Source organism: Notothenia rossii (assembly GCF_949606895.1).
Source record: "Notothenia rossii genome assembly, chromosome: 3".
Lineage (NCBI taxonomy): Eukaryota > Metazoa > Chordata > Actinopteri > Perciformes > Nototheniidae > Notothenia > Notothenia rossii.
Window position 1 is genome coordinate 88,041,887 of NC_136901.1, and position 23,508 is coordinate 88,065,394.

General features: G+C 39.4%; 1 protein-coding gene across 1 annotated transcript; it reads left to right on the forward strand.

The window, feature by feature from the left end:
• Positions 1-939: 939 nt before the first annotated feature.
• On the forward strand, positions 940-3,328 carry nanos1 (nanos homolog 1). The gene has a single exon (XM_079672986.1). It carries the CDS (start codon positions 1,058-1,060, stop codon positions 1,766-1,768), a length of 711 nt encoding a protein of 236 aa, XP_079529112.1. The 5' UTR covers positions 940-1,057; the 3' UTR covers positions 1,769-3,328.
• The last annotated feature ends 20,180 nt before the right edge of the window (positions 3,329-23,508 follow it).

Here is a 23,508-nt window from a genome sequence, read left to right on the forward strand (position 1 = left end):
GACTGACCTGTAACTGCACTCTGCTGCCCCCTATCGAAGAGCAGCTCTGCATGTTGTGTTTACATCAGGACTGATGTGTTGTTTTGTCTGGATTTTATGAGGTTTTTAATGCCAGGACTCACAGCTTGTCACAGCTAAACTGGAGTTTAATACACCGCGAGACGTCATAAAGGGTTATTTCCTTCTATTAAGTTTACAATTCTGGATGTAAACAGACATTTGATTACAAAAAGGTTATAAACATATACAATGCAATGTCTTTTTTTCTTTCTTTGTGATTTTATTCAAGAAACCTGCCTTTTTATTTACTACCAATCAAATCCGATTTGGTCATTTATTTAAGAAATAATCAGAGTATTTGTTCCAGCTGTGGAAACTGTAAACATGAGGATATGGTTAAAAGCCTTGCCTCATATAGGTTACATTTTAACATAATAGGATGCATGAGAACATATTTTTCCTCCATGGATAGAGAGGAGGGCTGCTTCATGGAACAAAGGGCCTCTGCTGCTGACACACAAGGGGTTAAGGTGTGTGGACGCCCGGGTTGGTGCTGATGGTTTTCAGGCACGATGATTAACGATATTGATCCACGAAACACGCAGAATTGTAATGTTTTAGCACCGAGGGGGGAACAAAGAGCCGAGCCGTCCTCATCTAATTGATCGGTACTCGCGCTGAAATAATGTAATTAGTCTTTGTGCGCGTAATTATTTCTCTGCGCCCAAACCATTAACTATTAACAACTTTTTTTCAACAAGAAAATGCCCAAATATCTGGAATGATGATTGATGCAGAGAGAGCGCCTGCCTGCACGAAAACTAGTCTTTCTAAATGTGGCTTCTGAAGAAAGGGAGCTTGCTTTCAACCTGATCACAAACTTGGTTTTGAAGGCAGAGCGCCCCGCCCTCTTGGTCCTTATAACCAGAAAGCCTGTTCGCAGGACGTTCAAACATAACAGGAACACTGGAGACCGCATCGCTGTGCACGAACCATTCCTGGAGACCAACTCTGGCTACAAAGACTTTAACGGATTACTCTGGTTGTTTATCTTCATATGACCGCGAGCAAAAGACCTGAAGTGACCATGGATTTTCTCAATCACAACTATTTGAACGCGCGCAACCCCTACGACTACACTTTTAATTTTTGGAACGACTATCTCGGGCTCACCACGTTGGTGACGAAGAATAACAAACTCAGCATGCCTCAGAATCCCAACTCCATCACAGAGTCCCTGAAAGCCACGCTGGGTTTGGATGACTCCCCGGCGTGTCCGTGCGTAATCTCGGGAGGAGTTGGAGAAAACGGGCACCTGGACTGCTGCTGCCCGTCTGGAAGCCCCCCTCCGACCTCCATCCTGGACCTGAAGGAGCGTTTCTCCATACTGAGCCCCTTCCACAGCCAGCTCGGGGTGCAGCTGCCGGAGAGAGAGGTGGGTTTCGGTGGGAGCTTCGCCGGGTTCGACCTGTTCGGCATGGAGAGGAAGATGCGTAAACCCGCCTCCAGGAGCAAGCAAGAGCCCAAAATCTGCGTCTTCTGCCGAAATAACGGAGCGCCAGAGGAGGTGTACGGCTCCCACGTCCTGAAGACCCCGGATGGGAGGGTGGTGTGCCCGATTCTGAGGGCTTACACCTGCCCCCTGTGCAGTGCCAACGGGGACAATGCCCACACGATAAAATACTGTCCGCTGTCTAAAGACCAGCCATCCCAGCGACCATTAAAGGGAGGGAGGGCTGTGGGGGGTAAGAGGATGAAAATATTCTGAGCAGATATGGCTACAAAGTTAAAATGAATTGCACTGAACAATTTCCAGATGACTGTTTTGATTTCGGCTCTAGCCTTTATCCCAGTTTCATAAACATATTGATTTCCTCTAAGATCTCTTATATTTTTATAGTTATCTTTTATCCACATAGAATAATGTTATGCTTTATACATTGGATTTATTTTTCTTGCTAGTTCATAGTCATTTGAGCGTGTGTGCATATAAATACATACCAATAATCACAACGTGTGAATACATTTAAAGAGTATTTTGGTCATGTAGGGAAACACAGTGACATTGGCAAAGGGGATGAATGTCATATTTCTTACCAAGTATTTTTGTACAGTGAGCTAAGCTCGCTGCGATTTTCTTTCTCGTCTTAGAAAACCAAAGTTATGTTTGCCATTAAAGAAGCTCAAGAATGTGTCATTCATGAGTGCATTTGTGCGTCTGAGTGGAGGAGGAACACTTTGATCCCATCTGCCTGCCTCAAAAACTCCACCACATATTTTCCAACTTGCTCCCAAAAGTTGATATTCGAGGCAGGAAGAAAAAAAAAAGAGACAATGTGGCCTCTGTTTAAGGCTCATGTTCTCTAGGGAACATTATAATCAATTGTTGCCAAGCCAAACCTCTTTTCCAATCCGATGTTATGAGAATGTTATCTGACTTCACAAGCAGTCAGAAATGAGATTTATTACATTTCTTTATGTTTACATTCCCAAATAAGGGCGACACACTGGATTTCCTTTCTCCGTCAGCTCTCTCTTTCTCTCTGGTGATCTTCTTTATTTTTGTTTTGATTTGCCCAGACAATGTACCCACCACAGAGAGTCCCATGTACCTTACATTCTGAGCATAGGGGGAACAAGAGCAAATGAATGTTCAATAACATGTGATCCCATTATTTCTTTTCCTGAAGAATCCAAAAAAGATGCAAAAATGTTGTGAATGTATGATTGAAAGTGTCACTTGCAGGACTGCACATTTATGACAGTTTTGTTAACCAAAGGAATACAATTGCATTGAAGAAATAAGAGAGATTTGCTGTATTGTATATAAAGTGATGTTTATTCAGTATTTTAACATTACAAGTGACTTCAGAGGGCGCTACCTCAACAGGATTTTGTACTTACATGTCAAATGTCAACAGCAGTTTATTGATATAGTGCTGCCATTTATAATAAGGGTTTTGATAGTATTTTTGATCTTTGTATAACATAATTGTATTTTCATTTCGTTGCATTTAACATTATGGAAGTGAATTTCCAAGAAGCTATAAGCATTGCTCGCCAAAAGGTGATTGTCTGTACATAATGATTATACCCATACTTTTTAAAGTTTAGTTGTTCAATGTGACATTCTTGAGAGTGTGCAAGGTATTGAAAAAGGCTGACAAAATGTGCCACTTTTAACAGAGGTTTTTTGGATTAAATGAATAATAGAAAAAAAAGAAACACTGTTGAACTTTGTTATTTATATTTTACCACAATTTCCTGTATGCTGCTGTGCAGAATAACAACATATGAATCCACTAGAGAAATAAAAACCTATCAAATATTTGGAGCTATGTGGTCATGTTTGCTCAACATCTGACTGAGAGGGTGTATACACTTTTCCTAAGTTATGTAAGAGTGTAGAATTACTGGTTTATTGACTGTCTAAGCATTCTTTTCTACTGTTCGAATTTAAGCAGGAACGTCAACTAAAAACACATTTACAGGAATAGCCCAGCCTTTCCCTAATAGGCCTTTGACTGACTGCCTCACTGACTTAATAAAACAGAGAAAGTGTTGAGCCCTCATGCATGCAACAACACATTTCCCAGAGAAAAACTCCCCTCTAACCTTTTCTTTTGGACAAACTGATCCGCTGCTCTGGTATCTCAAAGATTTGTCTCTGAAGGACAAACACAGAGCCACGGTTGTTCGCGGTTGTTTAGGGAGGTCTGCCCACACAAGAATGTCTTGGCTTATGCCTCGCCATTCAAACGGATCATGTTTGCAGTGAAGTGGATTGAATAGCTGGCCCTTCTCCGCCTGCCATCTGTGGAATGGCTGCTGCTGCTGCAGACATATTAAGGGGCTCCAAAAACAGGCAGGAAGCTTCTTGTTTTCCTGGAAGGAGCTGTACACAGTCGTGCAGCTGTGACTGCTTTTTTGGTTTCCTACAAATGTCAAATCAATGAGGAAACAATAAATAGAGGAGAACCACGGTGTGTTTGTGAATGGCTGCCTGTCTGCGGCCTGTTCACCACCAACACAACCTCAGACGCCCCTAATTGCTGCTGACGCTGAGCATACAGGGCAAAAACACATCAAGAGCACTGTACATACATTAGCCCCAGGCATTCAGCTGGTGTCATCCACACCTTCGCCCCCCCACCCCTCCTCTGGCTTCATGCATCTCTCCAGCTGAGTCTGCTCCATTAAAAATGGATGACTACTAAGTGCAACAGGGATTTATCTCAGTGAGAACAGTGGTGAAAAAGCCTGGAGGGTTAGCATTTCAAACACAGTCAGCTAACAGGTCTTAGTCCCTGTACGCCGCGGCCTCCATTAGCCACTCAGCAGACTGGGTCCGTAATCTACTTAGCTCACCATTTATGAGATATGTATCTTTCATGATCATATCATATGTTTAAGATGGTCGGTTTTTATGCTGTATACAATTTGTGTGCACAACACATCTTCCTGCAGAGCTATAGGGGACGAAGCAGGTTTGTTTTAAGCTTTGCCATGTACTGAATGTCCATGTATTTGAATATTGATACTCTTATATAAATATTAGCAATGAAAATGTTTTAATTAATGGGGAGAATTATGCATAAGGTGTTGACTCAGAGTTATCTCCAAGAATGAGCAGCAGGATCCCCTCTGACAGGTGATTAGGATTCAGCTAATGCTCCGCAGCATTGGTTAGTCTTTGCTGTTAATGTGATTTAGAAGATTCATTAATTCACATTGCCCTTCTTACACTGGATGTTTCCTGTTTAAAGTGATGTAGTCACTGTGCACTAGATTAGTGGTGCCCAACATGTTGTACAGATGTACCAGTATAGACCCATTAGGCACTGCTTCATGAAACCAGTCTGATAGATGGCGTGACTTCATGGCACCGCCCGGTAATATTTCACTTTCACTGCAGAGAAAACACAGCAGCTGATCTGAGTCATCTTGGCTTTGTCTAGATTTAGGTTTGCTTTGTGTTCTCTTTGTTGTTGTTATTGTCAAATGTGCATTTGTATAATGATTTGTCCATCATTAGGAGTACAATTAAATGGATGTTTCAACCATGTACCTATACCATTAGCTTGTTAAATGGCTCAATGCAGACACTCAATTTAAGCACTTGGTTGATGTAACTGAATACATATATAAATACATTAAATATAATACATACATTAAAGTAATATCAACACCATAGCTATATTTAATCCGATGTGTCTGATGCTTTCCTCTTAAAGAAAGATATTTGGATACTAAATCAAAATGTATATATTGGTTGTAATGCAGCTTAACCATCAAATATTTCTCCGTGGTAAAGGGCCCTCTTGGGAATAACTGCAGTATATAATAAGAGGATTTTGATTCGTCTGAAACTTCTTCTCTTGACCTTTTAATTTCACATTTCTCATGTAAAAGGTCACAGTAATATAGGTTTGTGTTGTATGCTTTCCTATAGTACTCTGTATATAACGATCCTTAAAGGACAAAATGAATCTGCGCCATTTCAAGAGCATTCCTCTTTCTTTATCGAGCCCCTAAAGCAATGTTTAAGGCAAATTATAAGCATTATAAATAAGGATAATTAATCTATTGCTTACATAAACTACCTGCAATCATGATATAAAACCTTCTTCATAGTTATAGTAATCATAGATGCTTTTAGCTGAAGACATGTCTTTTTTAGATTATCCATGAATACAGAAAAACTAGTTTAGACGCAAATTATTGTTGTCTATGTGCTGTATTTGTTGTAATAAAGCAGACTTATTTAAACCGTATGTGTTTGCAGGACAAAGCTAACCCTGAAATATCTCTTCTAAAAGACCCAACAGCACATTAGCATAGCATCCTTCTCTTTCATTGACCCTCATGTCGTGTTGAAGGCTGATAATAAGCCACAGATCTGCAGAATTCATGTATGGGTCCCGTCCTTTCCCAGAATACACATGTAATGAGAATGCTCCTGTCGCCTAGCAACTCCTGGAGATAAAATTGGACAGCAGCTGGGCATGAAAGTCATTCGATAGAGCGAGGTAAAAGAGGATATCAGCTCTGGCCTCCACATTAAATGGCTTATTGGTGCTGGTTTGATTTTAAAATTGGAAGGACAAAATAATAGCGGGAAAAAAGGGTTTGGGGCATAATAGACATCCTTTCAGCACCTTACTGCTCCCTGTGGTGACACAATTAATTACAAAAACATTCATACCTGCTCTGTGACACTTCATAAATGCAGTGTTATTAGAATCCAGCGATGTGGAAGGGATCATAATGACGAGTGTGGTGTTATTGAACTCTCTGTCAACAGCGCTGACCATATCTCAGCGCCGCGATAACAACTGTGTCCCTCCGAGGGCAGATTACAGCTTTGATGCTGTAATTGAAATTTCACAAAGGATTTATTTGAAACCAAAACCCGTTGCCGTTTAAGTGAGGCGGACAGGTTATTAAGTTTCCTTCACAGCATGATCAGCTTATTTCTCAGGGGCTGTTTCACTGGTGCAGATGTACTGTCAGTAGAAATAATCCTCCAGGTGTACCCAGAGAAGGCATTGTCGAGTAATCTCAACATTTATTCAGCGTGTGTGTTCTTAAAAAGGTGTTCGGCATTTGAAGCAAATACTCGTCTGTTTGGCTTCAGTCATCGCTCTGGGTAGTCTCAGTTTATCCTTTTTTATTGGCATGTTATTATATAAGTCAATGAAATAAAACAAAACAGCAGGAGACTTGTGTTCTGCTTTTATCTGTGCCCTACATTTTCAAACATAGTCTTAGAATCAGGAAGATTTTAATTTCCTCCGAAAATTGTTTCCCAGAAAAGAATCTCTAATTATAAATCCAGATTAAATTAACTAATATTATACTGATATAAAAAATGCTTCTTTCCTTCACTCTATCAGAGAATCATAATCAGAATATGTTTTGCCGGAAGGGGAAATTGGGTTTTGTGACATTTGCCCCATTTCAGAATAAAATAAAATAATAATATTTATTAAAATATAAATGTAATTGGAAATGTGCAATAAAAAGATAAAATTAAAATAAAATTACTATATTTATATAAACGTACAAATTTTAAGTGAAAATGTGTCATAAAAGAGAAATGTTCTGTATGCAACCATTGCCTTTCAGCTCGCTCCAATGTTATTTCAGCTCCATCACTAATCCCTCTATCAGCAGAGATAATCAGGGCTTCTGAATGTAACAGAAATACACAAACAAACATATCAATAAACTACCCCACTGAAAACAAGACTGTCTTATTGGAGACCAAAAATCACTTATTTAAGAAGTATTGTTTTTGATTACGGCCTTGAAGAATATATTATGCTGTTTTATGCTTTTGTGAGATTTATGATTAATGATTTTGGACCGAAGAAGAGACACATTATTTCTTAATCCTGGCCAATCAGCTCATTGTAGGTTTTGGAAAGTTGCAATTACAGTAACTCCAAATTCCTATATCCTAAAAAAGGTGTGAAAAAGGGGGAAGGGGTTTTATACTGCTTAGTGATCTGACAAGGATATAATTTAACCCATCCTAGTACCAGGAGTCTAGTACTAGGAGCAGTGTGCAGCTATTGTACAGCGCCCGGGGAGCAATGGGAGTGAGGGGGGAAGGGGGATGTCCGTTGCCTTGCTCAAGGGCACCACGGCAGGGCAGGAGGTGAACTGGGACCTCTCCAAGTAGCAGTCCACACTCCATATTTCAGGTCTGGTCGGGGACTTGAACCGGCGACCCTACAGCTCCCAGTCCAAGCTCCACTGAGGAACAATAACTCCTTCAATCTGCACATTTCCTCAATTTGCTATTGCTGCTAACCACTCATGGATGATGAACACAGTCAGCAATGCAACTTGTAAAAGCCCGTTTTTGTTTTGCAAAAAGGGACACCTAATCGTGACATCTGTAGTCAACACCGTATAAAGGACTACAATTCCCACAGCTCCAGACTCCAAAGATAATAATAATAATAATAATAATAATAATAATAATAATAATAACAATAGATACTTGTATAGCACTTTTCTAGAAACTCAAAGACGCTTTAACAGAGAATAAAAAACAACAAAAACAAAGAAAAATACAAAAAGAGATAAACAAAACAGGAAATAGGGGGGGGGGGGGGGGGGGTCAGTGGTTGAATGCAGTGTTGAACAGGTGGGTTTTGAGTGATGTTTTTGAATGCTGTGAGGCAGGAAGAATCTCTGATGGATTGGGGTAGTGAGTTCCAGAGGGTGGGTGCAGCAACGGAGAAGGCTCTGTCGCCCCAGGGCTTGAAGTTTGTCCGGGTGGGGGGGGACAGGAGGTTGACAACCTGTCTGAAAGACGCCGTCGAGGCCCAGTTTGAGTTACCGTTAACAGTATTCGAGCCTATAAGAAAGAAAGGATGGAAGAACACATAAGTTGTTTATTATATTATTTGAGTTTTGCCTCTTTGTTTCATTAGTTTTGACTCTTATAAAGGCCTGTTTTCTTTGTTGAATGTGTGAAATGTTGTTATTGTGCGTGAGGCCAATGCTAATTACTACTAAAGTACTATTAACTTTTCTCAAAGCTCCAGAAACAGGAGGATATTCACTTTAATATGAATCATATTTTACAAGCAGAATGAAAATGTTATCTAGTATAAAAGATATTAAGTATATTGGTATTTGTAGTAATATTCTCCATGTCATGGGATGTTCTATTTAACACAAACATTACTGTGACCGGGATTTGCAAATGAAGATATAAAATCCAGGTATTCACAATTTTAGTTGGGAACATGATCAGGTGTAGCTACTGCTCATTTTCACAGCTGCCTTTGTATTTACCCACATAATAACACTGTTTGAACGCTGATAATAAGTTACAGATCTGCACAATTCATGCATTGCTCCCTTCATTTCCCAGAATACACTGGTACTGTGAGGATGTTCCTGTCGCCTAGCAACTCCTGGAGATAAAATTGGACGGCAGCCAAGCATGACAGACAGTCATTGGATAGAGCGAGGTAAGAGGGGATATCATCTTCAACCTTCAAATGATGGCACAGTGCTGATCTGAAGACAGTTAACTGCACAGCATTCGGAAAACAGCCGCATGTTTTTATATTTAGAGATTTCTAATAAAGATGTGAGTTAGAAACTGATATGGATGTTTTGTTTCCGTGTTTGAAAAGAGCCTGAGTGTAAGGTGCCGCTCACACGGGAACGTTTGCGTTTTCAAAAAAGTCTTCCGTTCACACGTATTCGTTTCATTTGAAGTCTCTGTTCACACGAGAAGGCTGGAAACGCTGGACACGCTGTAGTACATATGCCGGGACTGTAAGTGGCGCTGTAACTTCAGCCACAAAATACACCAAAAGCAGCGAAGAAGACCCCGGAGCAATGTTGCCATGGCTACCCTTCTGTTTATGCCCCGCGGTGGATTTAGCAACATGTGGTAGTTCATGTAATTATAATAGACTGTATATATAAAGGTAATTATCCATGTCCACTTGTTGCTGATGGTTGTGGTAGAGGAGCTGTAGATTTTGCAATAACATCTGTAGCATGGTCAGTAGCAGAAGCACTAGCTACAGCAGTGAGCAGCAGAGGTGGGGAGAGGTGGGGCTATCGTTATTTTTTCAGGAAATGATCGTATAGAGGTGATTACACGGACTCGTTTGACCCCCCAGAGCGTTTCATTTGCAAATCTATCCACCTTGGGACCCGTTATCGTTTGTGGGGTCCGTTTATATTGTTTTGTTACGGCCTCGTGTAAATGAAAAGGCTATACGCAAGAGAAACTATGCGGATCCAGCCCGTTTTGTTCTCGTGTAAACGGCATCTAAGAGATGTATTACCTTTGTTGTACAAACTGAGATAAGTGAGCAAAAGGTGTGAGTTTAGTGATTTAGCTCCATCATCCACTGTTTGGAAATTAACATAATGTGTAGAAACAGCACCAGTGATGTGCACATATATAAGACATGTATTTATACTTTCACTGTTAAACTATGTGTTATATTTGTCAAAATGGTTACAAATTATCTTTGAACTGTAAAGACAATTAAAAAAAATTGAATTATCTGTTTCTATCTCCCTGGTCGATTACAGGTGATGTGAAATGCATTTAAAGTGTTTTCCAGCATTAAACAGACTACACTTGACTTGCATCCAAACTCAATTGTTTATTGTGTTTTGCTTGTTGAGGGCGAACACTGTGCCCTGATAAACTGCATGTAATTGGAAACAGATTTAGTGTTTTTAGTCCGTGTATCTACACACTGAATCTGGTTGTGTTTTGAGCGTGCCGAGGCGCTCGCTGCCCAAAGCTGAAAACATTTAAATAATCTTTGAAAACAACTCAGGTTTCACACATGCCAAATTGTATAAAAGTACAAACATCTCTGCTATGCTAACAGTAAAGGTGACGCTCCAGTTCCTCACAACAAACTAATTCTAAACACTTTTGTTGTTTGTTTACACTTCAAAAGTCCCACAATTAACAATTCTTGATTTTTCATTTCACTGCTGATATTTACTTATGTCTAAAAAAAGTTTTGCACAGGAAGATAGTGGGCGAACTGGCATGTATGCTAAACAATTAATACACATTTTGCTATCGTATGCAAGTAAGGATGTCAGCATGCAAACTGGGACACACTGCATCGTTAGTTCAAGAGCATCATATTTATTTTAGTATAACAACTGCAAAAAGGTATTATCACTACGGTACTGTACACATTACATTACTACTAGCATTGAAGTGTACCATGCAAAGGGCACATAGAGTAAACTACATTTATGGAATTTTGAGAAGACACACTTTAGGACCCTCTTGATCCTTTGACCTCCAGAGTAACTTCAAACTGAGCGGGGTAACTGAAAACACGTGTGACTGACGGTAAATAAGATAGGGTTATAAATCACAGAAAAACACTAAACACCAATCTGTTTCCAAGTACTTACTATTTAATGGATAATAATTTGTTTTCATTCACATCGAAGCAACTTCATTCCAGTAGGCAAAGTGTTCATTTCAAATGGCCCAGGGTTGTTTTCTTGTGATCGTGTTGGTACATTGATCACCGTCCAAGTGGTAAATTGATCCGTTTTCTATCTTGTCTTATTTAATAATGCAGTGGATTAAAAGTGCCAGAGGGTGGTCTTTTCCAGACAATCGAGATAGTTGGGTGAATCTGATGGAAATGTTACTAAAGGTTTCAGGGGAGTTTGGAAGATGTATTTCTCTGTAGGAGGGAGCATCAATAGTTAGGCTTTTGGTTTGACCAAACTTTAAAGTAAACTTTATACAGCTGCTTGTTTTCTTTGTGAATTCTGTTTCTCTTATACTTGGAGGAAGAACTTTAAAATGTAAGCACAACCAAACTATAACAGGAAACCAGAGATTACACTGCTGGGAGTTACTGACAGAGTTTTGTTCTGCTTTCCAGGAACAAGAGATGGTTACGATGGGTGATGCATTTATTACTGGCTTTTTTCATGTATTCTTTTCAGTATTTTCCGTTCCAATTTTGTATTTTTTGTCACAACATCTTGTTTCACCCTCTGTCTGAAACCAGAGCGCTGTCTGCTCTGATTGGTTAACTGGCCGGCTTTGTTGTGGTTGGTCAACAACTTAGAGATGTCCCGCCCCTTAGCCTATTGCATACAATGCAGACCATTTACATGCATACAAAACCTATATAACACACTGACTACAGGAAAGGGAAAACCCCAAAAAGCATAATAGGGCCCCTTTAAACATCTCTGTAATGCATTATTTTGTATGTGTCTCTAAATGTCAACATAGATTAATCACCACCAATGACAGTTTGGTTAATCACAAAGTTGTAGAGTGCTGAGAAACACAGATGAAAGCCAGAACAACTCAAACATCAGGAAGACAGATAATTCTAGAAATACAAAATCCTCATTGGAGATCCAAATTTGACATTAGTCGAGGGGCAGATTTAGATACTGTTCTTTTAATACTACTAACTACTAATGTTTTCCTACATAAACAGGACAGGTGCTGCTAAGAAGAGGCTCATTCATGGAGACGAGCAGAGGAACAGCCCGGCAGTGAGTTGTGTACAGTTAATGTGTTTTTGTCAGTGGGAAAATTCCAGCGCTGCACCGGGTCCCATGTGGTTGTGGTTTGGGTGCGAGGCACAGTAATGCGTTTGTGACTCAAGAGGGAGGAAATTGCAGAAGTTTCCTGCACAACTGTGCTTTTGTACCACTTCCAGGTGGATACAGGGCCAGCCTATAAGACCCTCAACGATTTGGACCAGAGTGAAGGAAGATGGTGCAACAGCACTACCCGCAGACTGAGAGAGGTACTGCATCTGGGAGGAGAAACCACTTAAAGGTCCCCTATTATACTGTTTTTCATCAATATATTATAAGTCTCAGATATATACAGAACATGTCTCTGAAGTGTTTGGCTCCAAACACCTAACAGATCATTGCTGCATTACCCATAATCCCCTCTGTTTCAGCCCTGTTTCCAAAGTGCTGATTGTCTGTCTGTTATTTTAGATGAAAATAAGGAGCCACTCCCCACGCCCCTCTGAGAGATATTTGGTTAAAAAGAACTCAATGGTGCTCTAGGAAGAGATTCAGGTGATAAGGGGGGGGGGGGGGGGGGGGGGTTAGCTTGGTTGGTGATTGGCTAATGGTTACACAAGCCAAAAAGTTGTTAGCCACTCTGATCTGAGGGGACACATGTTTACTGTATGTATAAAAGCCCTGAAAAAGTAGATTTTGCATAATAGGAGACCTTTAAGCGTCACTGGAATTTTTTCCAAATCAGGTGAATGTTTTTGGGTTAAAAACACAAAACAAATATTGTAAAGTGGCAGAACAACTTTATTCAGTGGAATGTCTAGAAGCAATATCTTGTGGCAGGTATTTCAAAGTGAAAGTCAATGTTCTTTTGTACAAGGGCTGCTGATGAGTGGTCACGAGAGGCAAAGTAGCAGTGGAGAATAATGAAATACTAATGTTAGAGTCCTGAAACCTCGCCCTCTAACTCATTTAAAGAAAACTGTGGCTGTGAGGGAGTGCGGTCGTCTTTCAACCAGAAAGTTGTTGGTTAGATCCCAGCCCGTGCAATAAACATGTCGATGTGTCCTTGGGCAAGATACTGAACCCTGAGTTGCTCCCGATGGCCAACGGTGTGTGAATGTGTGTGAATGTTAGTTCAGGGCACTGCTCTGTATGAATGGGTGAATGACAGTATGTAAAGTGCTTCGAGGGGTCGTCGAGACTGGATAAAGCGCTATATAAGTAAGTCCATGTACAACTCTGTTTTAATGCATTCTACTGACTTCAGCTTCGACTTGATCACAATTCAGGTCCACTAGCTGATCAAAAATGTTCACTATCTCAACATCCCTCAACTGGTCATCATCAACTCCTCAACAAGTTTTTGTCTCACTCTCAACCACAGATTCAGTAAACTCATCAACCATCATCTCTAACCTGTGTCCTTAGTTCCTTGCTTGAACTCTTTTTACACAAATGAGTGAACAAGCCCTTTGACCCATAGTATAACAACTCTGATGACACTTACTTTATATTCTCTCTAATCTTTTCTACTAACATCCGAATCAATTTATGAAACATTCACATTGAAAATCATTCAAAATGTGGCTTTAGAATAAAACGTTGAATGAGTTTTCTTTTGGTACGACACTTTTCTTTCATTTTTAGATTTGGGCATATTTTCCAAACAACAATTATTAGGAAAACGTATTATGCTGAATGTTAAGGGTTCCCATTTAAATCCTGATTCTGATAGTTTTGGTATTCTCAGCTCGTTATTTACAAAGTAGATTGTGGAGGCGTGTGGTGCAGTGGGTTGTGTGCAGGTGTTAGGATCATGGGGTCAAAGGTTCAAACCCCACTGCAGTCAGCATGTCGTTGTGTCCCTGAGACACTTCACCCCAAATTGCTCCTGTGGGGATTGCCCACAGCATTGAGTATGTAAGTCGCGTTGGATAAAAGAGACTAACAAGTGACATGTAATGTAATGTAGATGATCAGCATACAGGGAACATGCAGCTCAAATCAATTGCGGTAAAACCATCAAATCAAAACCCTACAATCATCTTTTGATATCATTTTAAACATATTTATTAGGCTATTTACTACAGCGATGATTTTTGTGTGAATAATTGAATTGTATAATATTAATATATGGATATTGCTGTACCCATGTTCACCTATTGACTAAGTATACTATGCCATAGTGATTATAGGTATGTAGATTGGTGGTCTTTAAATCGTTAACATGCGGAGATAAAATACTTAGTTTGGATGAAGATAAATCACTTGGTAGTTTGTACTGTGATCAAATGTGTGAGTTAAACGTTTAATTGGGATGAGGATTAGATTTCACCTCCAATTTCCCAAGACTTTAATTCACTATGTGTCTAAAACAGAATCAGCTTGCCATAGGGTTTTATTAACATCCAATTATACTGCGGTGCAATAGGATCTCTCCTGTTTAGATTAGTCCCCCTGTGGGAAACACATGTCAAACCATGGCACTGTTGATATGCATTCTCCGAGCATCTAAAGGAAACTAAAAACTAACTTTCTTCTTTTCACTTTTGGCTGTAGTCACAGGGGAGTTATGGTCAGAAATAATGGCCACTCACAGTCTGCCATCTGCCCTTATATAGCCTACTTTAGTCTAAATTGTGGTTTTTCTTCATAATTAACAGGCAACATTTACCATCTGGCTCAGCTGCGGTTAACATTTCCCATCTGCTACGGTACATTTTCATTTGATTCTCTCATGACGTCCATTAAAACTAAAGTGTGATGTTTGATTAAAAGATTAAAAAACTGAGAGTAGAAAATCTAGACTGTGACTGAACAAAATACCAGCTAACGCCAAGCTTCTGTCACCTTTAAAATATAGACATATTTGTTGTCTATATGAGTAAGTGTTATATGTTGTCCAATGCAAGAAAACAACCCAATACACACATTCACAGTAGGTTAAAGATTTTTAATATTTTTTGTGTAAAAATGTTAAAGCGTTCAATTAAAGCAGTTCATTTCATTGAGGAGTGATTCACGAATCCCGTGATTATGTGTGTATCGTTGTCTCTAGAGTGTAATGTGGAGCTGCATTATCTGAACATCTTTAAAGTCAAAGTATAGTTCATGTTGAGCCTCTAGCACCCTCTGGTGTTTTCATATACAACTACAGATGGTGCAAATCTACTGTATGTTCCTGTTGAACAACACTTGCATTAGTTAGGAAGGCAGTGAAGACAAGATACATTTTTGACCTATGAATTTGAATTTCCTACAATATAAGACATTCTTGGTATAGAATATATATTGGGATATATGCAATACTTCTCAATATTTGGTTTAATATTGGATTTATAAGGACAGTTAAAACAACATCCACAATATTCATTTGGCTGCTACCTAAAAAATATGTATCTATATACCTAATAATTATATAATAATATATCATATTTCAATGACTTGCATATATACTCTTATTGCACTATTTCACTTTTTTAAACTATTTTCTTCTTGTATTTGCTATTTACTTTATTTACTTTACTATATGTTTCTGTTTATCTGTGTTTTGTGTTGCACTGTTGGAGAAGGCTGTGACAAAAGATTTTCATCGACATAACTACACTGTATGTTATTTTGACAAATAAAAAACCTTGAACGGTTTTCATGTCTTCTTTCTGCTCCAAATTTCTGAGGTTAAGATTTAACCTTCAGCCATATAAGGAGAGAAAATATATTTTAGGAATGACATTTTCCATTGCTATGATGCTGTTCTCACTTGTGTTTGAGAAGTTAAAGGGGCCCAATTATTCTCAATTTCTCAGATTCATATTTGTTTGTTGTGCCTCTACTGTGACATGTCTCCATGCTTTAATGCTCTTTATTGTTCTCATTCTGCCTGTGCTGCAGCAGCTCTTTTCACCCTCCGTCTGAAACCAGAGCCCAGTCTGCTCTGATTGGTTAGCTGGTCAGCTCTCTTGTGATTGGTCAACCGCTTAGAGATGTCCCGCCCCTTAGTCTAAAATGAATTGGAGAGCTAGCCGATTGTAGTGGCATAGTGATGTCATTATGTTACAGAAGTAAACAAAGGAGTCCAATGGAGGCGTTTCAGGCAGGGGGGGGGGAGAGAAACGTTAGGATTTTAGCATTTTCAGACCATTTACATGCACAACAACCTATATAACACACTACAGGAAAGGAATAACCGAAAAAGCACTAAAGAGCCCCTTTAAAAGTACTCTCTTTAATGCGAGACCATGCACCCACCATTATCATAATTCAGATTCAATCTTCTTTTCCAAGTTAGTGAGATAAGATGTCCTGATTCGAAGGGATTAGAGAGAGATGTTGTGTCTTGTTTTGGTCATGATGGTAATCTATATTTAGAAAGAAAGCTTCATGGGTAATTCCAAGGACTGGCTGGACAAATGTTGGCAGATGGGAAGTAAAGAAGGACATTTTCATTTTCATCTCCTTCAACAAAGACACTGACAAAGTGCATGGGTAAGCAGCACCTGAAACCCGGACCCCCCAGGTGAGAATATGTGAGAGAAAGGAGCACACAGAGTTGGTTGCTCACTTTGAAAGCAGCTGAATAACGTCTGATTGCACTCCGAGTGGTGGTTAACTAAAACCACCATCAGTGATTGTCTGAAATAAAACAGCTGTTTGGTTTCCTTCCTCATGTATATTTCAGACTTCCTTTTGTTTCCTGGCCAAATCCTGACATCTAAAAGCAGCAGGCCAATACCATCACAGAATGAATAATGACTGTGTGTTCTGTATTACAAAAGAAATGCCATACCCAAGCTCTCTGCATATCTCATAAGATATTGACAATATATGTGTTACTGTTGCCATTAAGGTGCCTGTAAACATTGCAATGATAGTTAAATATTCCCCTGATGAGGAAACATGTAGTCTGTCACTTATAGGTTTGTATATGCACTTCACCTCCTGCTGAACTCTGGTAATATTCTGTAATAGCAACAGCTTCAAAGCATTAAACGACAAGTCATTAATCAGAATCACACATGTGTTTCACTGACAACTCATTACCATACATTTTTCTTTCACTGTAATTCCCTTTGATTAATCATTTGGAAAAAAGTTTGGAAAGACTACTAGAATATTATACTTGAGGAAAGTTTTTTTTACTGAAATACAAGTAGAATAGATTTGGTAATATATCCTCTTCGCACATTTTACATTTTGAAAAGGGAAAGGAAGTGGAGGGAAAATAGTTCGAGTGATGATAATGTTGCAAAATAAAGAATTTGAAAATACATGTAGGATACACAATTTAGTACACTACCATGTGAAAATACACATAGAGACTTGATAAAGGCCTACTAATAAACAATACATGTATAGCACCTTTGAGACTGTAACTGACACAACGGTTTTCCATGGTGTAACCTCACTTAAATTAACCAAAAAAGAGGAAAGAACTCTAAAAAATAAACATTTAAAAATAAATATGAAGATCAGTATGGACACCACGGCGGGTGCAACAAGTGTTATTAAGCTCCAGAAAATAATACAGCCTGACAATTTCTTATAGAATCAACAGCTCAAGACATGCAACCTACACACAGACACATCCACACAAACAATGCTATGTTGCCTAGTAACATCGACATCCTCCTGTTGTACTCACCTGGCTGTCTGTACGCCTTTCTGTGAGTCCTGTGCACAGTGAAGTCCACAACAACAATCCTCTCTGGGCTCATCTCTGCTCCTTCACTCTCAAAACAAAATACATCCAGTCCACGCAGTCCAACACAGCTCCTCAAAGTGTTCAACATGTTGAATTTGAAGATGCTCTGCAGTCACAGATCCCAGAAAGTTCTCACCCACCATACGCAGAGGTTCCATTTACTGTAAACTTCCACAATACACATATTAGCATTTAGCCTGTTTGCGTCACTCAGTGTTCTGGCTGATGGTGTCTTAACCTTCCTGTTGTGTTCGGGTCAAATCTGACCGATTTACTACTTTCATCATAACTTTTTGTTTTACATTCGATTGCATTAAGGCTTTATGATATCCTTCACTGTACATTTGAACATATACAATGGCTGATCACCACTTTCATTGCATTTTGGATGATTTAGTCAACTTTGTAACACCCATGGTGTTCCCGGTCAAAAATGACCGGAATAAAGAAAAGGACTTAGTAACCATCCGAATCAGATAAAACACACACACAAACATCCACCCACCCACCCACCCACCCACACACACACACACACACACACACACACACACACACACACACACACACACACACACACACACACACACACACACACACACACACACACACAGAAACAGAACAATTTGACACATTTCCCGCTCTTATGTGCCCATCCCCCCACATGGATCTCACCTGTCACACGCAATACATGTTCAGTGTCTGTTCTTTGTATATTTACTGCAGTTGTTCATGTACACCAGTAGTCTGATACAATATGTACAGTTTGAAAGGGTGTTACATGAAGTGTGGTGATGATTAATGGTTTTTGTGTTAATGTAATAGCAGTTTAAACAGGACCGGTCAAATTTGACCGTGAACACCAAAGTAAGGGTGAACGAAGACAATAGGAGGGTTAATTCATTGCTTTCTGATTATCTTTTGCAAATTCATTCTGTCTGACTCTTAACACTGCTTTCATTGTTGTGCTGTTAAACTCAACTTGAAGACGAAGAGGAAGAACAAGAAATGTGCATAGAAGTTCAATATCTAAAAAATGTTTTTTTAATTTAAAATCGGAAAGGACATGAATGGATTGTAAAAAAGTTGCTATTCTTATTCCTAATTGTTATGGCAATTGCTGTTACACCTGTTTGCTGTAAATAAAAAATGTTATTTTTATTTTTCATTTCTCAATTAACCTGGATGCCAGATCTCATGTAACCAGAGAAGATATATTACTTTACCCCTGCTATACCAAGACATCCTGACCCCTCAGTTTAATTATGCTTTATCTTATCCTATCTGTATTGGACAAGTCACAGCCAACGGTAATCTCACTGGCTGCCACAAGGGGTCAGTCTTCTACAAGTTACTGAAGGGAGGAAAACCATCTTTATCCATGACAGGATGTGTGTTCATGAGCGAGTCAGTGGTGGTGGAGGGAACAGGGCATAGTAGCACAACTGCAGATTGTGTCACACACACATAATGACACACATACACTCAGCCATAAAAGCCCGATCAATGCTACATTAGGGGGCGTAAAGGAATATAATTATGATTAAACAACGTCAGACTGAACCTGTCTTTATTGACATGTATTCAGTGGTGTCAAGCCAGGTTAAAGAGAACAACATGATGATATTTTTAAATGATGAAACCAGTCTGAAGTGATTTTTTTGTTTTATGCCAATAGCAAAACTAACCTGGAATTCATGCATTACAATTATCCTAAGTTAACTTCCTGCAAGCTATAACAAACCCCCATATTAGCTTTCCTGAAATCAACTTCCTGTAATCTGATTTCTTTTGGACATGTTTTTCTATTTGACTATTATATTAAAAAAAATGCTTTAAGGTAATTAAATGTAAAAGTAATAGCATACATGATTTTACTTTTTTTTTTTTTAAATGTTTAACTGATGAGCTATAGCCTTTTTATTGTGTATTGGAACATAACAAAAACATATTTAATACAACAGTAACACATTTACACTTTCAAAGATATATGAGGCTTTATACTTAATTCCTTTTAATTTTCTTTGAGATATGATTTGTGAAATGATTGACAAAAGCGTATGATGTATATTTTTGCCAAATTATTCTGGACATTGCTATTTAATAGGTTTTCTTTCCATGCAGGTGCATTTGGAAATAATAGAAATGTTAAAATTTAAATGAAACCAGATGCAGTCAACATTTCTAACATCAGATCCAATATTGGTATTTTGTTTCTTCCATGAACTTTTGTTGGAAACGTTGATGATCCCAAAATAAAATGTCTCAAGTCCTCGCATCTTCACTCCAACCATCTGTTTTATTCTTCTTTTTACTCGCCATACTTAACTCACCACATCCAGGAGGATCCATATCATTTCTAAAGGAATTTAAATATTCACAGCCTCTCAAAACTCCACCTACCTCTAAATAATAGCTCTGTTTTTTTTATAGCCCAACTCACACACACACACACACACACACACACACACACACACACACACACACACACACACACACACACACACACACACACACACACACACACACACACACACACACACACACACACACACACACACCCTTCAATGAATGTTAATGCAATATGGCCACAGCCTGGCCAGGGGTGGAGATTGACTTGTTTCCAAACACTTAATTCAATTTGTCATCGCCATTCAGGGAGGCTCAAGTGGTCTAATTTGTGTTAATGAGGGGTAATAAAGTCATAGCCCCCTATATTACTGCCAGGGGGGCGTAAGAGAGTGTGTGTTAAGGGTGTATGTGTGTAGGGGTGGGGGGTTGTAGGTACGCTTTGGTCTCAGGCGGCCTGCAGGATGTTCTCCTTCTTGCCGTCCATCAGGACACAGCCTCCCCTCCTTTCTCTCTATTGTACCCCTAATTAGATAGCCTTTGTCGGGCTAATGCTGCCGCCATCTGGTCGGCCATCCGGGGGTGTCGGCCGCAGGGTTGAGGAGGGGGGACCCAGAAGGAAGGGGTCTCTGTGGTGGGGAGGCCCTTCTCCTCCCATCGTCCCCTCAATTCAATACCTCTGGACAGGACCATCTTCCCCCTTTGGCTGACACCACAAGGACCCTTTCACACTTGAAGGAATTAGTGAAAGATTGATGTCTCCCTGTGTCAGTGTGAGAGGGCGTAGCGACATCGCGGTGAGACTTTCTCTCCCAGCAGCCGTCGTATTGTGTTCCCCATCAAGACTGCAGGAGGTTTCTGCAGGCGGATCAAATATCAGTGTGGAAGGTTGTGAGTTACAGATTTGAGCTGTTTAGTAGTAAAATAGTTGATGGTAGAAGGTCGTGGTGGCATCTGCCAGGTGTGTTAGTGAGAGAATGTGTTGCAGGTGGACGTTGAAGAGTGCATTTTCAGATGGTTTAAAGGCATCAGTTTGATTTGCAATCATCTATCATCGACAGGAGACACTTCAAGCAACACAGTCACTTCAAAACAAGATGGTCAAACACTGAAAGAAACTCATGGAAACTTCATTAGCCACAGCTCTGGCATCTGAACTACTAATGCTGGGATTAGCATTGATTTTCTAACAATGATCATTAACTTAAAATCAGCATTTATCTTTCAATGCACACAGCAGTCTGTACATGACACAACACAAGTAAGCCAGTGTACATATCAAACACAAATCATGATGCAAATACAAGAATAACAGCACTTACTGGTCTTTGTGGTTCCTGTATGACCTGTGACCCCGCGGAGGATAAGCAGGTAAAGATAATGGATTGATGGATGGGTTTCAGAAGGAGATCATTATTGATCTGTGTCCTTGTTTAGTTTGCTCACACACAAATCAACACACGCCCAAACATCTTCCACCCTCTCCTTCACTGGTACTGATTATCACAGGATATCTTATGGCACAATGCAATGTTAAAATAAATAAGGTGCTTACATTTTAGGAATTCAGTTCAATTGCTATCAAAACACGAGTTAACTCAACATCAAGACAAGCTTTGTTTCAACCAAGTTAAGTTATACAAACTGTACACTCTCACCCTGTCACAATTCAGAGTAAAGATAACTTTATGCTGTATATTTATACCAATTGCCAGTTCAAGTGAACGTTAAAAATGATGCGTTTCAGACCGTTGGCATATAATCCAAGGAGAATAAGGACACAGAGCTGCTCCTATCTGACAAGTGATTTCTTCTGTGCTAAACAGATGAACCAATCAGAAAGGAAAACTCACAACAAGGACTTTTTCCCAGTGTCACCCTCTTTCTCTTGTCAATCAGTGTGTTTGTTTTGTTAATAATGTTTGTGTAGGGGACTATGCATGTGTGAACCTGTGTGGGTGAGAGTGTGTGTGTGTGTGTGTGTGTGTGTGTGTGTGTGTGTGTGTGTGTGTGTGTGTGTGTGTGTGTGTGTGTGTGTGTGTGTGTGTGTGTGTGTGTGTGTGTGTGTGTGTGTGTGTGTGTGTGTGTGTGATCGTGGGAGTTGTTAAAACTCTGTTGTTGATGTCTTAAGTCTGCTTCTCTTTCTTTCAAGTGGAGAGCACAACCCTTCCCTGACCCTGAGCAGTTGGCTGCCTGCGCCTCCTTCACGCCTCTTTCATCCCACCCAGAACAACATCGTCCATCTGCCCCTCCCCCCCCCCCCCCCCCCACAGGCCGGGGCACAGGCCGCCATGTGCCTGCAGACACACACCAGTTTGTGGGTAATGGAGTTTTCTAATGAGAGTCTTGGTAAGTTAGATTGTTGTTATATGTTATATGACATTTCACAGTGATTAAACCATATTGCTGGTACATAAAATCATTCAAATGTTCTTACTTTGCTCACATTTCCTGATGCGTTTCATTGTTTTGGTATGCTTCTATAAATATGATGGAAGTAATAGTGATGGTGAGTACACAAAAGAACCATTTGCAGAAACTTGAATTACTCTAACAGGAAGTCCAAAGAACAAAACATGACATTTCCTCTAAACAGGTTGACACGTGAAAGTAAAAGATTCCTCAGAGAAAAGTTATTTTTAGGACCATCACTATTCAGGAATGTTTAAAAAATCCCAAAAATATATTATCCAATTGCATTTAGATAAGATAAGTAGTACTTTCTTGATCTCAAATTGTGCAATTTGTGTGCAATCTTCTGACTATGTTGTCATATATATACTGTACATACAGTGGTAACATGTTACTAAGTCAATTTACTGGTGATGTTTTACATAATTTAGTTTACTTTAGTATACTTCACTTCACATTTCAGAGGCAAATACTGTACTTTCCTCGCCACTACATTTATTTCACACTCACAGTTCATTTTTAAATAAAAACACTTGATTTGCTTATATGATACCATGTAGTATACACAGTATGTTATGAAATATCTGACATATATTGTATACATGTCGGCTTGTCATCAGACATCTCTAAATGCTGTTCTGTCTATTAACAGCATTTTCTATTTTGATCTAACAGAAGCAAGATTTGTTATTTTAAAAGTCAACTTTAACTTCCTGTCAACACAACTTGTCTAACAAGAGTAAGACAAAAGAAAACAAATGAAATACTTCTTAAGAACTTAACTGCGAGATGCACCTTTACCACAAGACAAAGCATTACCCAGTAGTCCCCTCTGGATGTACATATTATGAATCAACCTTCCAGCCCAATAAATGCACAGAAAGCAGCACATTCCTAACATGCTCTGAGCTTCATTCCTACCATTTTTCCTGGCCGTGTTGAAATTCACAAAACACAGCAGACTGTGGCTGCACCAGCGAGCGGCTTTGAAATGTATTATTTATATAGCT

Excerpts from the sequence above, each read along its gene's own strand:
- nanos1 (XM_079672986.1), top strand. The coding sequence starts at position 1,058 with ATGACCGCGAGCAAAAGACCTGAAGTGACCATGGATTTTCTCAATCAC.